General features: G+C 37.5%; 1 protein-coding gene across 6 annotated transcripts in view; it reads left to right on the top strand.

Moving 5' to 3' along the window:
* Nucleotides 1-18,970, top strand: part of THADA (THADA armadillo repeat containing) — a 209,874-nt gene that overhangs the window by 58,855 nt on the left and 132,049 nt on the right. For 4 of the 6 annotated variants that reach the window (XR_014881997.1, XM_085219344.1, XM_085219346.1 and 1 more), the window contains exons 1-20: nt 1,452-1,590; nt 2,552-2,647; nt 3,628-3,722; nt 4,150-4,280; nt 5,308-5,456; nt 5,615-5,647; nt 6,518-6,566; nt 7,503-7,693; nt 8,241-8,335; nt 8,615-8,835; nt 9,711-10,402; nt 11,082-11,233; nt 11,399-11,554; nt 12,284-12,406; nt 13,027-13,150; nt 14,766-14,914; nt 15,771-15,981; nt 17,384-17,519; nt 17,851-17,987; nt 18,401-18,559. Coding sequence is in view for 5 of the 6 variants with exons in the window: in XM_085219344.1 (XP_085075470.1) it covers nt 2,572-2,647; nt 3,628-3,722; nt 4,150-4,280; nt 5,308-5,456; nt 5,615-5,647; nt 6,518-6,566; nt 7,503-7,693; nt 8,241-8,335; nt 8,615-8,835; nt 9,711-10,402; nt 11,082-11,233; nt 11,399-11,554; nt 12,284-12,406; nt 13,027-13,150; nt 14,766-14,914; nt 15,771-15,981; nt 17,384-17,519; nt 17,851-17,987; nt 18,401-18,559 (3,079 nt within the window). In the remaining variant the exon portion in view is untranslated. Of the gene's footprint in view, nt 1-1,451; nt 1,591-1,844; nt 1,970-2,551; nt 2,648-3,627; nt 3,723-4,149; nt 4,281-5,307; nt 5,457-5,614; nt 5,648-6,517; nt 6,567-7,502; nt 7,694-8,240; nt 8,336-8,614; nt 8,836-9,710; nt 10,403-11,081; nt 11,234-11,398; nt 11,555-12,283; nt 12,407-13,026; nt 13,151-14,765; nt 14,915-15,770; nt 15,982-17,383; nt 17,520-17,850; nt 17,988-18,400; nt 18,560-18,970 lie in introns of those variants that run through there. The other 2 variants (XM_085219345.1, XM_019612707.3) reach the window with 2 other exon arrangements.

The raw sequence follows: 18,970 nt of genomic DNA, 5'->3' as shown, positions 1-18,970 counted from the left end.
GTAAACCTTATTCTGCTCCCTGGAGACAGGCACACAGACCCTGAGCTCCAGGGTACCAACATATACAGCTTCCAAATCCAGGTTTTCAGCAGTTGTGGGTTAGAATGTTTCCTTTATGAGCAATCAACTTTGTAGGCGTTGATTTGCCGGAACTGTAATGTTTGTAAATACAACACTGTAATGTTTGTAAACATAAACCTAATGTTTTTAACCACAAATCCAGCACAGAGGAAGCATCTGATGAATTGTGGAGATGGGCTCAGCCTTCCCAGCAAACCCAACCCAGTCCTCTGCCTGTCCTAGCCTATGCCTGAGGAAATGAGGTGTCATTTTCCCAGGGCACTGTCTCCACCTCCTTGTGGTTTAGGGACATTTTAAGCCAGAATTTTTGTTTTGAAACTTCTGCTGGGAGTTTGTTGTTTTCCTTCCATGACACAGTGCAGCTGCTTTTGAACATATGTAATTTTTCAAGAACCAGAGCTTCACAGAACAATGAACTCTGTGGTGTAAGTCATTCATTTTATTTAGGATGTGCCGCCTGCTTGTTTTGTTAGATGCACAGCAGGGCACAGACACCATTAATTCAGTGGCTTGTTGCTCCTCACCAGCAGAAATAGAAATTATGGAATGGCACTTTCCAAAGTAGTTAAGCCCGGATGGCTGCTTGTGATACATTTGGAGCTGCGGCATCCGCTACACACAGTGTAGTTTTGTGTGGCAGTGTGTGAGCCAATTCTAAGTGATTTTGAGATACAGGAAACTTGATGTTTCTGGGGATCAGAGCAAGTAAAGTGTGTGGCTCTTGTGTGCTACTCTTTCCTTTCTTGAGATGACTGTGCTTTGCACTGCAGTACCAAAGCCCTTCCAGGAGGCAGGAAGCAGCTGGACTGTTGTCCCTAGGGGGGGCAGAAAGTGAGCAGTGGTACATGGAGCTGGAACTTACAAAGGGTTGGTTCCTTGAGAGATGAAACTGACGTCCTGAGCAGTAACGTTACGCAGGAAGGCTGCAGCTGACCAAAGGGTTGAGCCTCATTTTCTAGGCTCAGTTCAGTGACTGAGCAAAGCAGGCAGATGGGCTTGTACTAAGATCCATCTAAGAAACAGGTAGATGTGGCACTGAGGGACACAAGTTAGCGGGTGATGGGCTGACGGTTGGACTGGATTTTATAGATCTTTTCCAACCTCAATGACTCTGTGATTCTAAGAGAGGCCAACCGAATATAAAACGTGCAGGTCTTGAAGCGAAGGAACTGCAGACCTCGTGTTACATGGTCAGAGATGCCGCTGCCACTGAAATGAGGATGCGACCGTCGGCCTGAGCGGGGAGGCCGAACCGCAGGGGATGCCCAGCACGGCACGGCGCCGAGCAGCGGGGCCGGCATTTCCCACGCGTACGGATATAGCAAAAACTTCCGGCGCTGCACCTTTCTCCCCCACCCACCCCGGCAGCGCGAACGGGAGGAGGCCGCGGGGCCGAGCCCCGGGGCGGGGAGCGTCCGGCCCGGCGCAGGCGGCTGCGGGCGGCACGTGGTTCGGAGGAGCCAGGAAGGGAAGAGGAGCCGCGCCGCCGGACGAGCTTCTCCCGGCTGGGTAAGGGCCCGCGGCGGGCGCGGCCTCCAGCCGTTTCGCTTCCTCCCGTTCTCGCCCTCCTCTGCGGCTGCGGCGCCGGGTTGTTCCGTAGGCCGCCGTGGTCTGCGAGATCGCCGCGCCCCGATCCGCCTCTGTAACGCAGGGCGGCGTGAGGCCTGCTGCCCCTCTGGTGCCGCGGGGCGAGCGGCGGCCACGCAGCGCTGCCCGGAGGGGCGGCATCTCCGGGAGCTGCGCCGTGCTGCGCTGCGCCGAGCGGCTCTCCGTGCTGCGAGATCCTCAGAAGCCGCCTGGACGCCGGCCTGGGCAGCGCTGCTCCAGCGGGGGTTGGAACAGAGTGGGTCCCTGCCGGCCCCGTCGCTCCGTGGGAAGGAGCTCCTCGGTGAAGCCTGCAGCACACGTTTACTTTCTATTATCTTAAGGAGAGAGAGCAAATTCCTACTCGTAATGCCTACTTTAGTGCGCAGAGAACTGGCCGGCCTGCTTTTAAGAAACGAAAGTACTGCACTGCACGGTCCTAACCTTACATTGCAAACATTAAATTAGTTTTAAATTAGTTTGATCAAATAGCATATAGCAGAGCAGCTGACATTTTGTGCTGTCATTCATGTGCCCGTGTATGGTGGTGCTTTCAGAGTGTGTTCAAGGGATACCACACAGGCAGCATAACAAGGGCAGTAAAAGTTCCATTGAGAGCATCTGTGGTTCACTCAGCAAACCTGAACTTGTGTTTGCCATTCTCCTCTTTGTGCCAGGAAGTTGTGGCAAATTTTGGACAGAATAATTGGAATGGTTCAAAATACAGAAAAGAGAGCTGTTGTCTTTTAAAAGAGATTGCATAAATAATATAGTAAGCGTTATTCTAGGGCTGTGAAAAGACCTCTATAGGAAGTGTTCATAATTATGCTTTTTAAACAATGTGTTTTGCTGGTTTTTTTTTTTTTTTTTTTTTTTTTTGGAACAGGTGTCTCTTGATCAGTTAAAATGGTTTTGAAGAAGAAGAAGGAAATCCAGGTTGATGCATTCTCTCTTGATTGTCAGCAGCTTGAGAAACTTCAGGGTAAGCTTGTTTTCCTCAAACTAAACTTGTATAATTTCTTTTTCTATTAGAATGTAACTGCTGAAATAGCATTTTAAATTTTTTTTGTTGTTGTTGGTGGTGTTTTAGTTTTGTGTGTTTTTGTTCTTTTTTTTTTGTTACTACGTTTGCTTTTCTTTTTTTTTTTGTATTGGTAACTTCTTACTGCTTCAGATTTAAAAGAATCTGTAGGTCACTGTGGTTTTGTTTTATAAGCTGTTTGTCTTGTTCTGTCAATGATGTGAAGGTGTTAGAATGCCCTCTGTGCGATCCCTCTTGCAGGCCTGTAATTCAGGGCTACCTGAAGTAGTAGCCTTTAATATGTAGGATAATGCAGAATTTCAAAGAACCATGGAATGGTTGGGGTTGGTAGGGGCTTCTGGAGGTCCTATTGAGAGTCTTTTCGCAACCTTTGCACTTTTTGTAGTTAATTGGATTTAAAGATACTGTTAAAATGCTCTTTTATTCTGCAGTGCTTTTTGCTTGAGGTAAGCTTTCACTGATATTAAAAAATAGACAAAACCGAATAACACAGGAGTTGAATGCTAAAGTTTCTGTGAGTTCTTGGCCTTACAGATGAGAAGAAATGAACAGTCAGACCTGACATAATCTATTTAGTCTAGTGTTTGTTGTAAGATCAAACTTTCTTTTGAGTTACCAGCAGCAGGCAGGTAGGAGGTTGTCCTGGGCAGGCTGGGTTCATTTTGAGTTTAGCCTGAGCTGTCGTCCTGGGAAGTCAGCTCTAGGTAGCCCTGCTTTTGGGCAGGGGGTTGAAGCAGATGACCTCCAGACATCCCCTCCAACCTCAACAATTCTGTGATTCTGTGACAATCATCTTCATGTTCAAGCTGAGGCCTACTATTCCTTCACAGTGGAGCCAGTGATTGCTTATTATACACTGCATTTTCTTCATGTTGCTTATTAGAATTCTTTTTAAAAAGATCTTCTTCTCACAAATGTAGGGTTTTCAAAGGATGAAGAGCAAAATCTGGCATCTCTGCTTTTACACTGTGCACAACTGAGCAATGGCATCCAGCAGATCCAGTGTATTAAACAAGTAAGGTTTCACTGGTGTGTGTGGTGTCTTGGAAATGGTAATGTATCTCGTGTGCCATTTGTAGGAAATATAGTTCTGAAATAAACTCTGTAACCTTTTAACTGTTCCTGTGAAATGGTAAAATGCAGTTGCTGTTACTCCTGAATATACTATGTGGAAATGTAGTTCTAATACAAATTGGCGAAGGCTGTGGTTTCTGAGGGAGAATAACGGAAGGCAAGTGGTAACAAATTTTGAGTTTGTATTTATGTATTTTTGCTAGCAGAAGTGTTCTTGGAATGTGTTTGACACCTGAATCTCAACAGGGTGTGCTAAAGAAGGGATGGGTTTGCATCATATATTCAAATGAGAGTGAATTCCACCTCTTTTAATTATGAGGGCATGTAGAGAGTTTATTTTATTGATCAAGTGTTCTTTTTGTTTATAGGTTATGCCTTTGGTAAAAACAATGGATCAAAACTCAACATGTGATCCCATGCTTAAAGCCTGTTTGGAGATCTTGGGAGAGACATATTTTTCATTGGATGTGAAGAATCCCCTTAAAAAAGTATTAGCAAGGTAAAGAATTGGATAATAGTCTTTTTTTTTTTTTTTTTTCTTTAATGCTTTCCTTACCTAGAAGTCAGTAACTTTTTATATGCTCCAAATTTCTGTAATTGCTGAAAATTTTTAGTATTCGTATGTGAATAGGTGCTCTTTTTCTTCCTCAGTAAGTTCTAAAAAAAAAAAAAAAAAAAAAGTGCAAAGAATACAATATATTGTTGCATAAATAGCTTCAAAGTGGATTATTATTGTAATCCACTTTCATTACTTGAAAGACAATAGAGTGTATAATTAACACTTTGAATTTTAAAATTTAACAGTAGAATAGAAATTTAAAATACATCTGTTTTAAAAGAATATCAACTTTGAAAACATAAAGAGAAGATAGCTCGGCGAAATCCTGACTGAACAGTATTTTTTCATGCCTATTTTTATTGTGATTAGTTTTCTGTTGCAAAATTGCTGTTGTATTTCTTTAGGTAACTTATGACAGCCTTAATAGTTTCAAGATGCACTGTTTAGCTGTCTTCATTTCTGTGCATGAAAACACTTGTTCCACTAAGACCTCCAGGGCTTCCATTTTGTATTTCATTTAATGCCAGGGCTTCACACTGTTTTGACAGATTTTTGTAGCTTCAAAATTAGAACATGAGTGGCTATTTTAAAGTATGTTTAATAGCTGTTGTTTCATGCTAGTAGAAAACTAGCTGCCCGCATCTCTTTATATTGCTATTTTTTCATACTGTGGCAAAATGTATCTAAGTATCTAAGATCAGTGTCTGTGTCTTTTGGAAGCGTTACTTTGTAAACAGACTTTGTTTCAACTTAATTTATATTGGCTCTTCTAAAAAAAAGTTGTAACATTATACAATTGGGGTATACAGGTGTAATGTATCTTTGTTTGCAGAAACCGTGAGAAGAGAGCTAGTGCTGGAAGCAGCATCTGTATATTATGGGAGATAGAGCTGACACTGACTTTAGTCAGATGTTGATTAATACCTCAGAGTGCAGTAACTGATCATGCTGTTTCTTACTGTTTTAGTTCACTGAACAGTCTTCCTGAACGGTTTATGACATTAGCTGTACAAAGCTTTGTGTGCTGCCTTAGGGAAGAACTGAAAACCACAGATGTATATTTGTACAGAAAAGTACTGGACAACCTTGCTTCTTGTATGGAGAACTTCAGCTTAGGTATGATGAATATATTGAATATATTGTCTTCTGTTCTAACTTACTCAGCATTGTTTTGTGTCTTGGTGCAGCACATAGTAATGATGTTTACATATTTATTTGTGTTTAAAAAAAAAAAGGTTTTTTTTCACTTGTTAAAGTGTATTTTCTTTCCTCAGGTAGAGCAAGTATTATGAATCTGTATGAAGAAGGTAAGGTTATGTTTATTAAAATAATTTTAACTTTAGGTTATTGGGGGAAGGTTGCATGTGAAGGATTTGTAGCAGACATAAATATCTGATTTCCCCATGATTCATTTTTAATGACAAATACTTCTATACGGTACATTTGTCAAGGATTTCCCCCTGGTTTGTACCTTTAATTTCCAGGAGTCAATCTTGCTTTACTGAGCATCCTTGCATACAAATCTGGAAGGGTAGCAGTGGGTGATCTTAAGGATCTTTTGGAGTCATTATTACTTTACATGATGTAGCCTCAGTCTTATGCCTTGTCATGAAGTTAAATAGGATTACACTGAACTGTTAACATCTAGTCTTGGCTATAGCAGGCCCTGATCTGCTTTGGCAAGAATTTTGTTTGGTAATAATTCTGCACAAGTCTCATCTGTTGCTGGGACAGCTTAATATTGAATCACATCAACTCAGTCCCATACTGATTCAATCTGTAAACTGTGAGATAGCTTGACATACCATGACCTGGTATGCAAATAAAGTTCACAGCTTCCTGTGGACCTTTTATTGCTGCTCTGTCTTTGGCTCTTGGGAATTTCACCTTTCCACTGAGGAGCTCTAACACTGGATTAGACAGTGTGGGTTGGAAACTCTAATTTTGTTCCAGTTTGTTGCAAACCAGTGTGAGATTTTGTTTTAGCATCACTTCTTTGGTACTGCACTGAATTTTCAGGTTAATTTGTTTGCAGAGTGGAAGAAACACCGCTATACTGATAACTTTTTGTTGTGATTGTGTGTACTGCGTGTGATTGCTTTGCTCTTTCAAATAAATTAATAAATTTTCTTTTTTTTTTTTTTTGGATAAATTTATCACATAATTATTTTCATTAGTTCTTCAGTTTCTGCAAAAGTCGCTGCTTGACATACAGGAAGAAAACAGGCAAGTGAATTTAATATAAGCTGTGTATTATCTGTTTTCATTTCACTCTTGCAAGATAATTTAGTGTGGAATATTACTTTGATAGCCATGCGTTGATGACAGATGGGAATGTTGGTTTACACTGATACATATATTAAATAAAAAAGCTGATGACGAGTTTCTTTTCTTTTGTGGCAATATGATGATATATGAGTGGAAAGAAACAAAATTAAAGATGTTAGTCTTTAAGGCACTGATACTGTGTTGGAGCTATTGCTTCTAAATGAGGCCTTTGAGTTGTGGTTTTGCTATTTGAATTGTGACTGAACACTGTAATTAATAAATACACTTATTAAAATTCAGGTAGAGTAATTCCCTTCTACTTTTCATGAGTGTTTAATTCAGCACTGATGTTCTGTTTGTCATGGCAGTCATCATTTAGAATCTTGACGTTTTCCAGCATGACATAAAGTGAAGCCCCCTTACTGTGGTCTCCTATCATGTGCCTGGAGGATAAGGGTTCTTAATAGAGAGTTTTGTATGTTACAAGTTTACATGTTTTCTGTCTTCAAATTAGAAGAATGTTGAGTGACAGAAATATAGTCTGTGCATGAGGGAACTCTTTGATAAAATAAGAAGGGACCAGCACTGTGTTTTGTCAGTCTTTAGTTTCTGCTCTGTTCAGGCACAGTCAAATGAATGCAAGTTTGTCATGGGAACCTACAGAAACTGCACCAGAGTTTGTCATTGTGTTTATTTTCATTTTAAAACATTGCCCTTGAGTCTACTCCTTGCTTACTGCTAGTTACATATTTGGTCAACTCAAATAATAAGTTAGTTTCTACCATGAATTCTTTTTGAACTTGATGGAATGTGAGTTTCTGGGAATGGTAATGGATGATTTTCATTTCATCTCTGTGAGCGTATTACCATACCTTATTTTTATTTTCCCCCCAGAAGTAATAATGGAAATCGTATTGTTCAGACTCGATTGATGCATGATTTATTGATGGCCATTAAAGTTTCAATGATGCTTGTACAGAAATTGCAAGAAAATATTCAGGGAAGTCTTTGGAAAAATCATGAGTCCTTTGTTTGGCAAAGTATGTGTAATTTACTGAAAAGCTCCACAGACTTCCTAACGGATGGTAAGTTTAGTACCATTCAAAGACAGCTATTCTCATTATATCAGTCTTGTTCTTTTTGCAATAAACACAACTTGTATGTGGAAATACTTGTCTCTTGTATAGCTTGAATGGAGGTTGAATTGTCAAGATTAATGGGAGTGGGGAGCAGTAGTAGGACTTCCTGTGAGCTATGACCTGTAGCTCATAATGTATTTCTGTGTGAATTATGCAGATCTGTTAGTGCACTGTAGCTAATCAGGTTTACTTCTTATACAGATATGTAGTTTTTTATATTAGAAATTTCTATAAATGTAAGCAGGCTGTACCACAGTTCTTATTTCTTACCAGGCAGTTCTGTATTTTCTGTCTGTTGAAAGGTATTAGTAGCTTCCTACTGTACTCAAGTAAGAATTTGTTAGAAGTTGCTATACAGACTGATGCTAAAGACTTATGAATAAGCAACTATAAGTCTTGGAAAATTCAATAGCAATAATATAATTTTGATACACAGTTCTGGCACACGATGCTTACTTCACTTTTAACTAAAATGCCTTTCTCTGCCATGTAGAAACTCTCCTGCAGACTGTTCAGACTACCTCAGGACTGGCCTTTATTCTGTTCACTAAGGCTATGTATGAGCCAGCTGAAGAATTACCTTCCTTGGTAAGCATATATTTTCTCTAAAGGTAGTGTCATTAATCAGTCCTCGCAGTGTTTTAGAGGCTTTGCTAATTCAGATTGCAGGACTTGCCAACCTCTGTGTTGGCCTTCTGGAATTAAATCATTTATTCTTCGTATGTATCAAATAGTGATATAAAGTTTTTGAATTTGTGAGAAGAACATGCTAATAATCTTTCAGATCTTCCAGGATTTGTGCTTGTGTACAGAGTGTTTTTTCTCCCATGCTAAGACACTGCTGTAGGTTTGATATTGCTCTTACAGGTCAGTGACTTGCTCTGTGGATCGAGGAAACTTGAGGGCATGCCAGCATGGTTTGTGAACAACTGTGGGGCTCTGTGCACAAAGCAGCTCTCTGACTCCGTCCTTCTCTTCCTATGCCATGGAGCACTGGCTATGCTGGATTGGAAGAGTGGCAGCATGGGTGAAAATGGAGAGAAACTATTACTAGATATCGTATCAGTCTTGTTGTCTCTGAGTTCAGAGTAAGTTTGCAATTTGATTTTTATTGTTTCATGCTTTTTGGGGGGGGAGTTAAATTTCTACTTGCCTTTTTGCAAATGTTGTGGTTCTAGATATGTTCAGTGTTTCCAATTTAACTAATTAGCTTTTCTTTGCAAGTCATGTTACCTTTTTAAATACATTCATGATAATTCTATAAATTTCAAAATATTAGAGCTGCTCCAAAACTAATGGAGGTTGAAAACTAAAAGAGGTTGAATCTTCCTCTTAGTATTCTGTTAGGTTTTGCCATGTGACAGATGGCAGCAGAGGGGCAGTCTGACAAAATGGTATACGTAGGAAGGAAAGATGTGTCACTGAATTCCTCCATGTGAAAAATATTTCACCCATTGACTTCATTGATGTTTGCTGAGTATTATGGAGACTAAACAGTGGATGTGAGCATATTGTCCTGGAGGTCAATTTTACGATTTTGTTTTTGGATATACAATTCTCATTTTATTTATTTATTTATTTGTTTCTTAAGACAATGAAAACTTTTCCTGAGGTGTTCAGGATGCATGCAGTAACATAATTACGTGAAATACTAGCACGCAGAGGTTCAGTTCTGTTCTCAGCTCCAAAATAGCTGTAGCAATGTCTTGTTGACCTACTTAGGTGTTTTTAGCTGTGAGTGGTTAACAGCATGCCAGGTGACTGAGTGTACAGTTTGAAACATCCAAAACCTTTTTACATAACTTCTTTTTTCTTCAACAAATGGATAGCGTTTCCTTATCCGTATCAGGGGAAGGTAAACTAGTGTGATGAGTAGTTATTTTGAAACAGAATTTATGTATTTATTTTCAATGTAAGTGCCAAATGATGTTTATGAACTTTGTTTGTTTGTTCTTTTGAAAAGGTTAAAAGAATCCAGCATGGCAACATCTTTGTCTAGAATCCTTGCTATTTGGACTAATTCAGCACTAGCTGCCCTTATTTCAGACTCACCAAATCTAAAAATGAAACTTAATGGAAATTCAGAGGTGGTTAGGAGGCTGCTGGAATATGTTTACACACACTGGGAACACCCTCTAGATGCCGTTAGACACCAAAGCAAACTGATATTCAGGAATCTTCTTCAGATACACCGGACCATCATTACTGGATCTGATGAAAAATCAGACCCATTCTTTGCAAGGCTAACCAAGCGTTTACTGAGTCTGGAATGGCATGTAAAAGGGAAATACGCTTCTCTTGCTTGTCTTGTGGAGTGTCTGGGTACTGAAAATATACTGCAGTTGGACAAATCAATTCCAGTACAAATACTGAATGTGATGAATGATCAGTCTCTGGCACCCTATGCGAGTGATCTTTTGGAAACCATGTTTACAAATCACAAAGTCCAGTTTACTTCAAGTTGTCAGAAAAGCACTTGGATTGACCAGTGGCATGACGTTTGGGTTTCTCCTCTTCTTCTAATACTGTGTGAAGGGAACCATGACCAAACTACATATATAATAGATTACTATTTACCAAAATTACTCAGATGTAACCCTGACAGTCTGAACTACATGATTAGGATTCTTCAGGCTTCTGCAGATGCTAATCTTGGTAAGAAAATAAATATGATATTTGTAACTGTAATGATTTAAAAAAAAAAAAAAAAATCTTGAAAAAGTGGATTTTCAATTCCTGTTAAAATGTATTTGGGAGATAAAATTCTGGATGGTGTTTATTGCTGTTATTGTTTCATGGTGAGATTTGTAGTAATTTTGAGTATCTCCATGCTGTGAGCAAAACAATCCGTGTTCTAGTTGTGTGTTCTTTACACTTCACTTTACCTGCCATTTATGTTAATTATCAGTTTTTTTTTTTTTTTTTTTTTTTATTCCTATTTTTCTGTTCTCTTATTATTTCCTCTATAGGCTTGTCTAACAGCAGGACTTTAGGGATAATTTTTCGTTGCAAATATATAAAGATAAGATTTGTTTTTTTTTTTTTTTTTGTAGTTTTTATTATAATTGAGTGTAATTTTCAATTAATGGGTTTTGAGATATCACAAACTCCTTTTTGTGTGTGATTTATTTGTGAAGAGGCTTTTGGATTCTAGGCAATTTAGAATAAATTAAATCTATGACAGACTGTCTTTTGCTCTTATTTGGTTTATAGAGAAAAAGAGGAGATAGGTTATGAATTGGAAGTATGTGGAGTTTCTGACAAGCTCTGCAGTTAGTGCTTTGTTTATGGTGTTAATTAGGCTATAATTATGACTGTATTTCATTTTCTTTAGGCTCTTGGAGAACCAGAGGAGCTCTTGGAGCCCTGATGGCGTGCCTGAGAACAGCCAGGGCTCATGGACACCTGGAGCTTTCAAATATTATGAGCAGTGGTCTTGTATCTACTGAATCTATAAAACAGGGTCTAGTCCATCAGCACAATCAGGTAGAGGGACAATTATTTCTTTGAGTCTTTAGACATTAGATGATTTGCTTAGAAAATTAGAGGAATTGCTTAGACCATAAGTTCTGTGTTAGTATCCTTTTAAAACAAAGGTACCATCATAGGTATCTATAACTCTTTTATGTTTAACATCTAAATATCTTTCAGGTTTGCATTGATGCTTTAGGTTTGCTTTGTGAAACTCATCGTAGCACAGAAATTGTGTCTGTGGAAGAAATGCAACTAATTTTATTTTTCGTTACGTACAACTTGAACAGCCAGTCTCCTTCAGTAAGGCAACAGATATGTTCTTTGCTGAGAAAGGTAAACAAAATGTTTATTGTTCTTATTGTTTTAATTATATACCATTTCTGTATTTTTTGTTTCTACTATGTTAGAAAGTTGCTCAAATGAAAGAAGAAACTCTAAGAAAGGTCTGCTTTGTATGTATTTTGCAACAGAATGACAGACAAGGATAACTTAAAAAATTAAGTGATGGACACAGTAACTAATTGTGAACGGTAACATAGTAGGAGAACGTGGATGGGATAAGGAGAGCATATGTGTACAAAGAGTGTTTTGGATGGGAGTAGGGTGGAATAGGCTTAGCAGAAGCCTGTCTCTGTTTGCATTTGCCTGAAGCAGACTGAGAAATATGAGTTGTAAAATTTCTGTTGGAAGAAATGAAGTAGAAAGGGAGAAAGCAGTGCTGAGGTTAGTTAAGCTATAAAAATCTGTGTGTGTTAATTGAGTTATTTTTATACAGGAGCTTACATTCCATGGAAAATGGGGAGGTGGGAGAAGAAGAGTAGGTGTAGAATTAAGGAGGATGGAAATAGGTGTTGGAGGTGTAAAGGAATGGGAAGGAGTGTGAAGTGGGGAACAAAAAACCTTTTTTTGTGTGTGAAGGATCAGTTCCGTGTTGTGCTGCGTATGAACTTTTTAAAAAAATTGCAAATAATAAGATCTAGAAATTAAGCTGAAAATCTCATTAGCCCTTATTTAACTGTAAATGTCTCTTGCCTTTGCTGTGTTTTGATTTTGTTCTTAAAGTTATTTTGTAGAATACGAGAAAGTTCTCAGGTGCTTTATAAATTGGAGCAAAATAAAACCAAGCAAGAATTATTTGAAGATTCACCTAAAAGGAATCCTTTGGGGATTTTGCAGAAATACAGAGTAAGTAAACATAAATTATGTTAGATTGCTAGAGATGTAGTAGACAAAAAGAAATGGGAAAGCATTTCTGTAAGTTGGTTAATTTTTCTTGAAAACACCTCTGGGTATTTTAAGTCATGTCTGCATTAGGAAACACTGTGGTATAGAAGGGTTCAGTCATTTCAAGTATAACAGTACTAACACTACTTGTACAAGTTAATTTTGATTAAATGTAGTGTTTTGTCATGAACTGAGGGCTTGTTGGTATTTGGAGAGTATCTTTAAACTTCATTTTGTCAAAAGGCAATCCAGGTTACTTTCCGAGGATTGCTAAGTGAACTGAAACAGCAGCAAGTGGAGAATGACTGCATTTAAAGGATTTGATGTGATCGTGATCTCTGTGGGAGCAGGGATGGAAGCTCTTTAAGAAAACTAAAACTAAAGATCTTGCTATCTTCCTGTGCTCTGGGAAATAACAAATTTGTCAATACTACAAAAGTAGGCCTCCTGTTCCTCCAGGTGGAGCTGGAAGGTCATGGTTTTCTTGTGTAGCAATGCAGAATGTCCTAAATCTTATTACTTAAATTTCTGTCTGTGGGGCAGCAAATAAACTGTTCCAAAATCTCTCATTTGATCTTTAGGATTTCCTGTCATCTTTATGTGACAGACTTTTTGAGGCATTGTTTCCTGGCTCGTCGCACCCAACCAGATTTTCTGCCCTTAGTATTTTAGGATCAGTAGCTGAAATATTTTCTGTTCCAAAAGGTGAGAGACTGCTTTGTGTTTATAAATAAATTACAACTTGTAAGGTGTGGGGATGGGAAGTATTGAAGATTTTTTTTGAGGGAGCTGGTTAATTTCTGTCAAAGTAAAATAGGTAAAATATTTAGAAAGTACTGTAGAATTTAAGTACTTTGCCACTTTCATTTTATCCAAAGAAAGTATGGTACATTTTAATAGCTAATGGAATTTTGAAGTAAATACAAATGTCTATAGCCTGTTGAATATCTTTCTTAAATAGGAATTTTCTGGCAAGACTTTTCACTGCTTTTTTTTTTTTTTGTCACTAAGAAAGATTTTTGGAGAAGTTTCAGTATATTTAATAACTTCACGTCCTTTACCTCTTCTAATTTGTTAATAGTATGTTATTTAAAATATTGAGACCATGGAAACTGTTAATTGGAAAAAAATTGTATGTCCTTGAGATATATTGTATCCTAAATAAGGAATGCCTGAACTGGACAGTTGATGATCTGCTGCTGCTGTTACTTCAAAGATTCTATACTGTTACAGCAACCTCAGTTGAAGAAATACTACTTAGAGCCCTGGTATACTGGCAGTTTTCCTAAATCTTGTCTCTGGATCATATGATCAACATTAAAGCAAATTCTTGGTGTTCAGTTGTTATTGTAAAGGAATGAGACGTCTAAAACTTGATTTGGAGAGGAAGTGACCTTCTTGGTTGGTGTTCTTTTCTTAAAACCTGCTGTAAATCATTATTATACTAATTTAATTATTATGCATTTGTAGCACATTGTTGTGACTTCTGATTTTTTAGCAGAAAATTGTACTGAGAGTTGTTCATAATAGCTTTAAGATTTAGGAGTGTAACAACACTTAAGAAGGACATTAGCTACAATTGTGTTTGTGTTGTAGCATGGTGTGCTTGTTTATGTCTTAAAACTTCTGGCTTCTTTCTGGCATTACGTCAATCCCCAGAAATCATGACAACATGGAGAAGTCTTTGAATCCCTTTTTTGAAAAGAATTTCTTGCTACTATTATAGAATTCTAGGGAAGTTTTCAAAGCTGAATAAGTCAGTTCTGTTTTTGGCAAAGAGTTACTGTATGGGAACTGCTGAATCACGGCCTGAACCTCTGATTGATCACCTGAGGCGAGCAGTGAGTCAGCCATGGGAGCACAGGTGAAGGCAAATCACCTGTGCTGCAGGAAGGGGTGGAGCCTGGCTGCACCTCTGCTAGGCCCATTTAAGAGCTGACTGCCAGTGGAAAAGGATCTCTTCTGGAGATCTCTTCTCTGGTGTTTTGCAGTGAGCCCAGGATGCGGGTAAGCATTCTATCTTTTCTCTTTTTGTTATTACAACCTGCTTAGCCAAATTCTCTTGTTTATTTCATAATTATAACATGTTTATATTCATTGATTATACAGTCACTTTCTGTATTACTGAGAGTAACTTTCTGATGTGGGAATTCTTTCTTCAAAAATGAACATGTCATCTTAAATGCTCATTAGTATTAAAATAATGCTTTAGCTAAAATTCCATTTTAGTGTTTCTGATACTAGAACAAAATAAAATGTTAATGTAATGCTTATTCTGATTAAAGAAAAAAAATTACAGCAAAACAATTTCTTTGAACAGGCCAGGAGCAAGTTTTTAGACTGGATCAGGAGATGAATTCTGCTCGTGTACGAACTTTGATTCAGTGCTTTGCGAGTACTTTTGAAGAAGTAAAAGTCCTAGCATTTGAGCTGTTGATGAAGCTACGTGATGTTGCATTTAATTTACAGGTATGTAACTAAAAATAGTTTAAAGGGAGTAATTTCATGAAAGATGAATGCTCTGTGTACCTAATTCAAGGTACTTGAATAGCTCTTGAAAATTAGAAGCTGGTCCAAGCTGACTACAGTAGTGTTCAGCCCTAGTTTTTTCTATAGATTTTTTTTCCACAGCTTCAGCCTTTACCTGACAAGGCTAGTTTTGCTAACAGATGAAAAAATATGGGCAATTCATTGGGTATGGCTATAAACTGTTTACTAAGCACGTTTTAATACTGGAAAAGAGCTTACTCTACTATCAAATTAACAGATAAGGTAAACTCTTAGCTGTGATGTCCTTCGCAAATGTTTGAGGCATTTTAACTTCGTTACTCATGAATTTCACAAAACTCAGCCTTGTGTTTCTCTTTGATTTGGTCTCAGATTTCATTTTCTTATTGTCTGTGATTTCTCTCAACAACAGTATAAACTGCAAAATTTTTTTTTTTCCTGATTGTTTTATGAATGCTCTATAATTCAAAAGTACTGGTGAGCAAACACTGCTTTCCAGTAACCCATGCTTCTCTGTGAGGACTGTTGGCAAAGCACACTGTTTTGAAATCAAAATCATCTTCCTGTGATGTATGTTGTGTTTGAATACTGCTTTATAAATGAGCATTCCCATCTTCAGTGAATATCTGATTGTGTCTTTGCTAAATGCCTACACAGTTCACATTTTGACTGCAAGGCAATCTGTGTATAATATGTTTCTTAAAAAATGTGTACCTGCAGACTTGTTGAAAGGTACGTTCTCCAGTTTCAGGGTGCTAACTAGCTTAATTAAATCAATATGGGAGCTCAGTAAAATGAGCCATATTGTTTCTTTCAGGATTCTGAAAGTCTAGATCTGTTATTCCGAGCAGCAATGGATCTTAGCACAAGTACCAAGCCATATGATTGTGTCACTGCTTCCTATTTGTTGAACTTCTTAGCATATCATAAAGATCTACAGCATATTTGTTTAGGAAAATGGATTAAGCATAACCCCCAGATGAATGAAGACACATCAGTAGATACTGTGGAGAAGAACACTTTAGCAGGTAAATTTTAGGGAAATTATCACCAGTATTTTTTTTTTATATATTTATTTGAAATCTTGTTGCTTCTCTTCAAGACATTCCATAATAGGTATAGTGAGTAGAAGGTGGTTATTTCTAATAGGGTTTCAAGTATGTTTAGTTTTGCTGTTAATAGGCTGTTTCATCCATTATGAAGATCTTAATCAAGTCCTGTTCATGTTGAAGCTTTCAGATGTTCTCAGAAAGTGGATTTCATTATTGTTTTGGTGAAAAGGAAAATGACATTGAGACCTTGAACTCTTTTGATGAAGCTGGGTACATAAAGTGCTGGAAAGGAACCTCTATTCCTTGAAAGCTTGTTTACCCAGAGCAAAGGCAGCTATGGTTTGTCTGAATCATGTTTAAGTACTTGACATTTGAAGTACTGACTCTTGGACCTCTGTTCACTCGTGTTCGCTCAGAACCATTGTTCCAAGTGGTTTGTATTCCTGCGTATACATTGCTGCTTTGTTTAACGTGGAATATTTTTCTTTGGTTTGGTGCCTCTGTGTGAAAGCTGCAAAGCTTTAGATCTATCAGATCTGGCAAATTCATTAAACAAATATCTTACAGATCTAATAATTGGCAATGAAATTAAAAATCTGAAAGCTCCGTTGTTTGTGATTGAATGCTGAATGTAGTTTTTAGTAAACTCGCAACTTTATTTGTCCTCTTAGTCACTTCTTTTCTAGTAAGACTTTTTATTGGCTTGTTAGTATTTTCTTCGTATGCAGTGAAACTGATTTTTGAGATGACATTATGATTACTATAAATGAAGGAAATGTATGGGTAATCTCATGTATCATTGTTGGAGGGTATCTTCTATTAGTGATCTGTAGTTTGTTATTTGGATCTGTAATTCATTCTGATTCTGACACTGTGCTACATGGTATAAATGTAAATAGAATTGGCACAAGTACCCTTGCAAACTGGGCAGCTTCTTCGGTGGCTAATTAAAGACTCAAATATTTAACAGGAAGCTTCTGATATTTAATATTCTGTTGAGCTGTTTGTTGTTTTAAGCTGCTTCTATGGACAAAGTCTAACTTTCAGTATGTGGTAGGTTACCTCTCTTGACTTCGGCATGGGTTGTGTAATTGTCTCTGAGTACATGGTCTTGGCTATGCTTTTCATTGCTGCTGTTTGATTCGGACAGACTGAATAGAATATAACATTGTTGGTGTTTAGGTAACTGAAAACCAACAATGAGCACTATTTAATGGATGGAAGATTGAGGAGTGTAAAGAAAGAAATTTCTCTGCACTTCCCAATGAACTGTTTTATAAACAGGTTTTATTTGTATTACTTTTAAGCAGGCTTGTTTCTCAGAAAATACTGTGTACTTGTATGTATAATTTACATCTGTAATTTTTAAAAATTTCAGTTATCAAGCTTTTGTTGGTGAATGTTGAAGAAGAAATATTTCAAGCTAAAAAGTCTCTACTTCAAGCAGCAGCATCATTCCCCATGTATGGGAGAGTGCATTGTATAAACGGAGCGTTGCAGCAATTACCTCTTAAGTAAGTAAGGTATACTACAAAATAGCAAGTTGTAACTCCTTAATTAAGCACAGTAGAAAGCTGCTCACTGGAATAAAAGCATACAATGTTATCTGTAATGAATTCTAGTACTGGTGGGTTTTAGCACTCTGACTTTGCCATAGTTTAGCGAGATGTTGTATATTTCTTTGTAAGTATAAAAACTCAGTGTTAGGACTTGTCCAACTTATTTGTTGTTTTCACAAGTGCAGTTGTAGATGTGCTTATAGTGTCATTTTTTTTTCCCCTTTAAATGTAAAATTATTTTAATCCTTGGTATGTTGCTTGTCTTTTCTTTTTCTTTTTTTAATAGTAACTTGATGTTCATAACTGAATGGAAGCAAATAGTGGCAAGGCTCATTCTGATGTCATACGAACTATCTGCTGTAGTATCACCAGTAGTGCAGAGCTCATCACCAGAGGGTCTTATTCCAATGGATATTGATTCAGGTAAACAAACAAGCAAACAAACAAAAAGAATTCTGTAAAATCTGAAGCTCTTGAAGTTGTCTTTATTTCTTATTGCAATTCTGGAAATGAATCCTTACACCAGTCTCTTTCAAATTTCTATTTTATGTCTTAATCTTAAGCCATTCTTTTAAGTTTTGATACAGGTTATCTGTCTTCTGCACTAAACGGAACAAGCCTGTGCAGATAGTGTTGTTTCAAAACAGGTGACTGTATAGCCTGCTTTTCTTTCTTCCTTGGTCTTTGTAGTCATTGTAGTTTGAAATGTTACTGCTAATGGCCTTCTTTTTTTATTTGAAATAAATAAATTAGCTTTTTATGAGGAATTGAAAGTACAAATAAATAAAGAGAAAAAAAAAAGGAAAGCAGCTTAAGTATTCTTATCTAATGTGTAGAAACCGCGGATCGCCTGCAGATGATTCTGAATGAGATACAGCCGCAGGACACAAACGATTATTTTATGCAAGCGAAGGTGCTGAAAGAACACTGCAAAATGGAGTCTGAAAAGCTGGCTGACCACAAGCCAATGGAAAATATTTGCACAGAAATGAGAGGTAAATCAAACACTGTATTAATAATTAAATCAAGTTAGTCTTTATAGGGCAGACATTTTACTTGGGTGATCAAAGTTGGAAGTTAATTTCTCCATATAATATTTCACTTCTTCAGTAAACTTGTCAGAAGCTAGTTATTCATGGGCATGGTTTTAAAGACTAATTCACTATGTTTCTGGGAGATTGTGGTTAATCTCTCTTAGAGTACATGTGAAAATGAGTTGTTTTGATATTGGCCTGGATTCTATTGCCCAAACTTCACTGGCCAGGTGATCTTTAACACCTCTTCTGTCAAGAAATGCTTTAACACATTGCTTGTTGAAAGGTGTTAGTGTGATGTTGCTCTCCAGTGTACACAAGGCTAGTGGGAATATATTCATGCGGTAAAACTTGTTGCATGGGATTACATAA

Source organism: Meleagris gallopavo, chromosome 2, assembly GCF_905368555.1.
Source record: "Meleagris gallopavo chromosome 2, MGAL_WU_HG_1.1, whole genome shotgun sequence".
Lineage (NCBI taxonomy): Eukaryota > Metazoa > Chordata > Aves > Galliformes > Phasianidae > Meleagris > Meleagris gallopavo.
The sequence above is the reverse complement of the archived record's forward strand: the minus strand, read 5'-3'. Positions and strand labels throughout refer to the sequence as shown.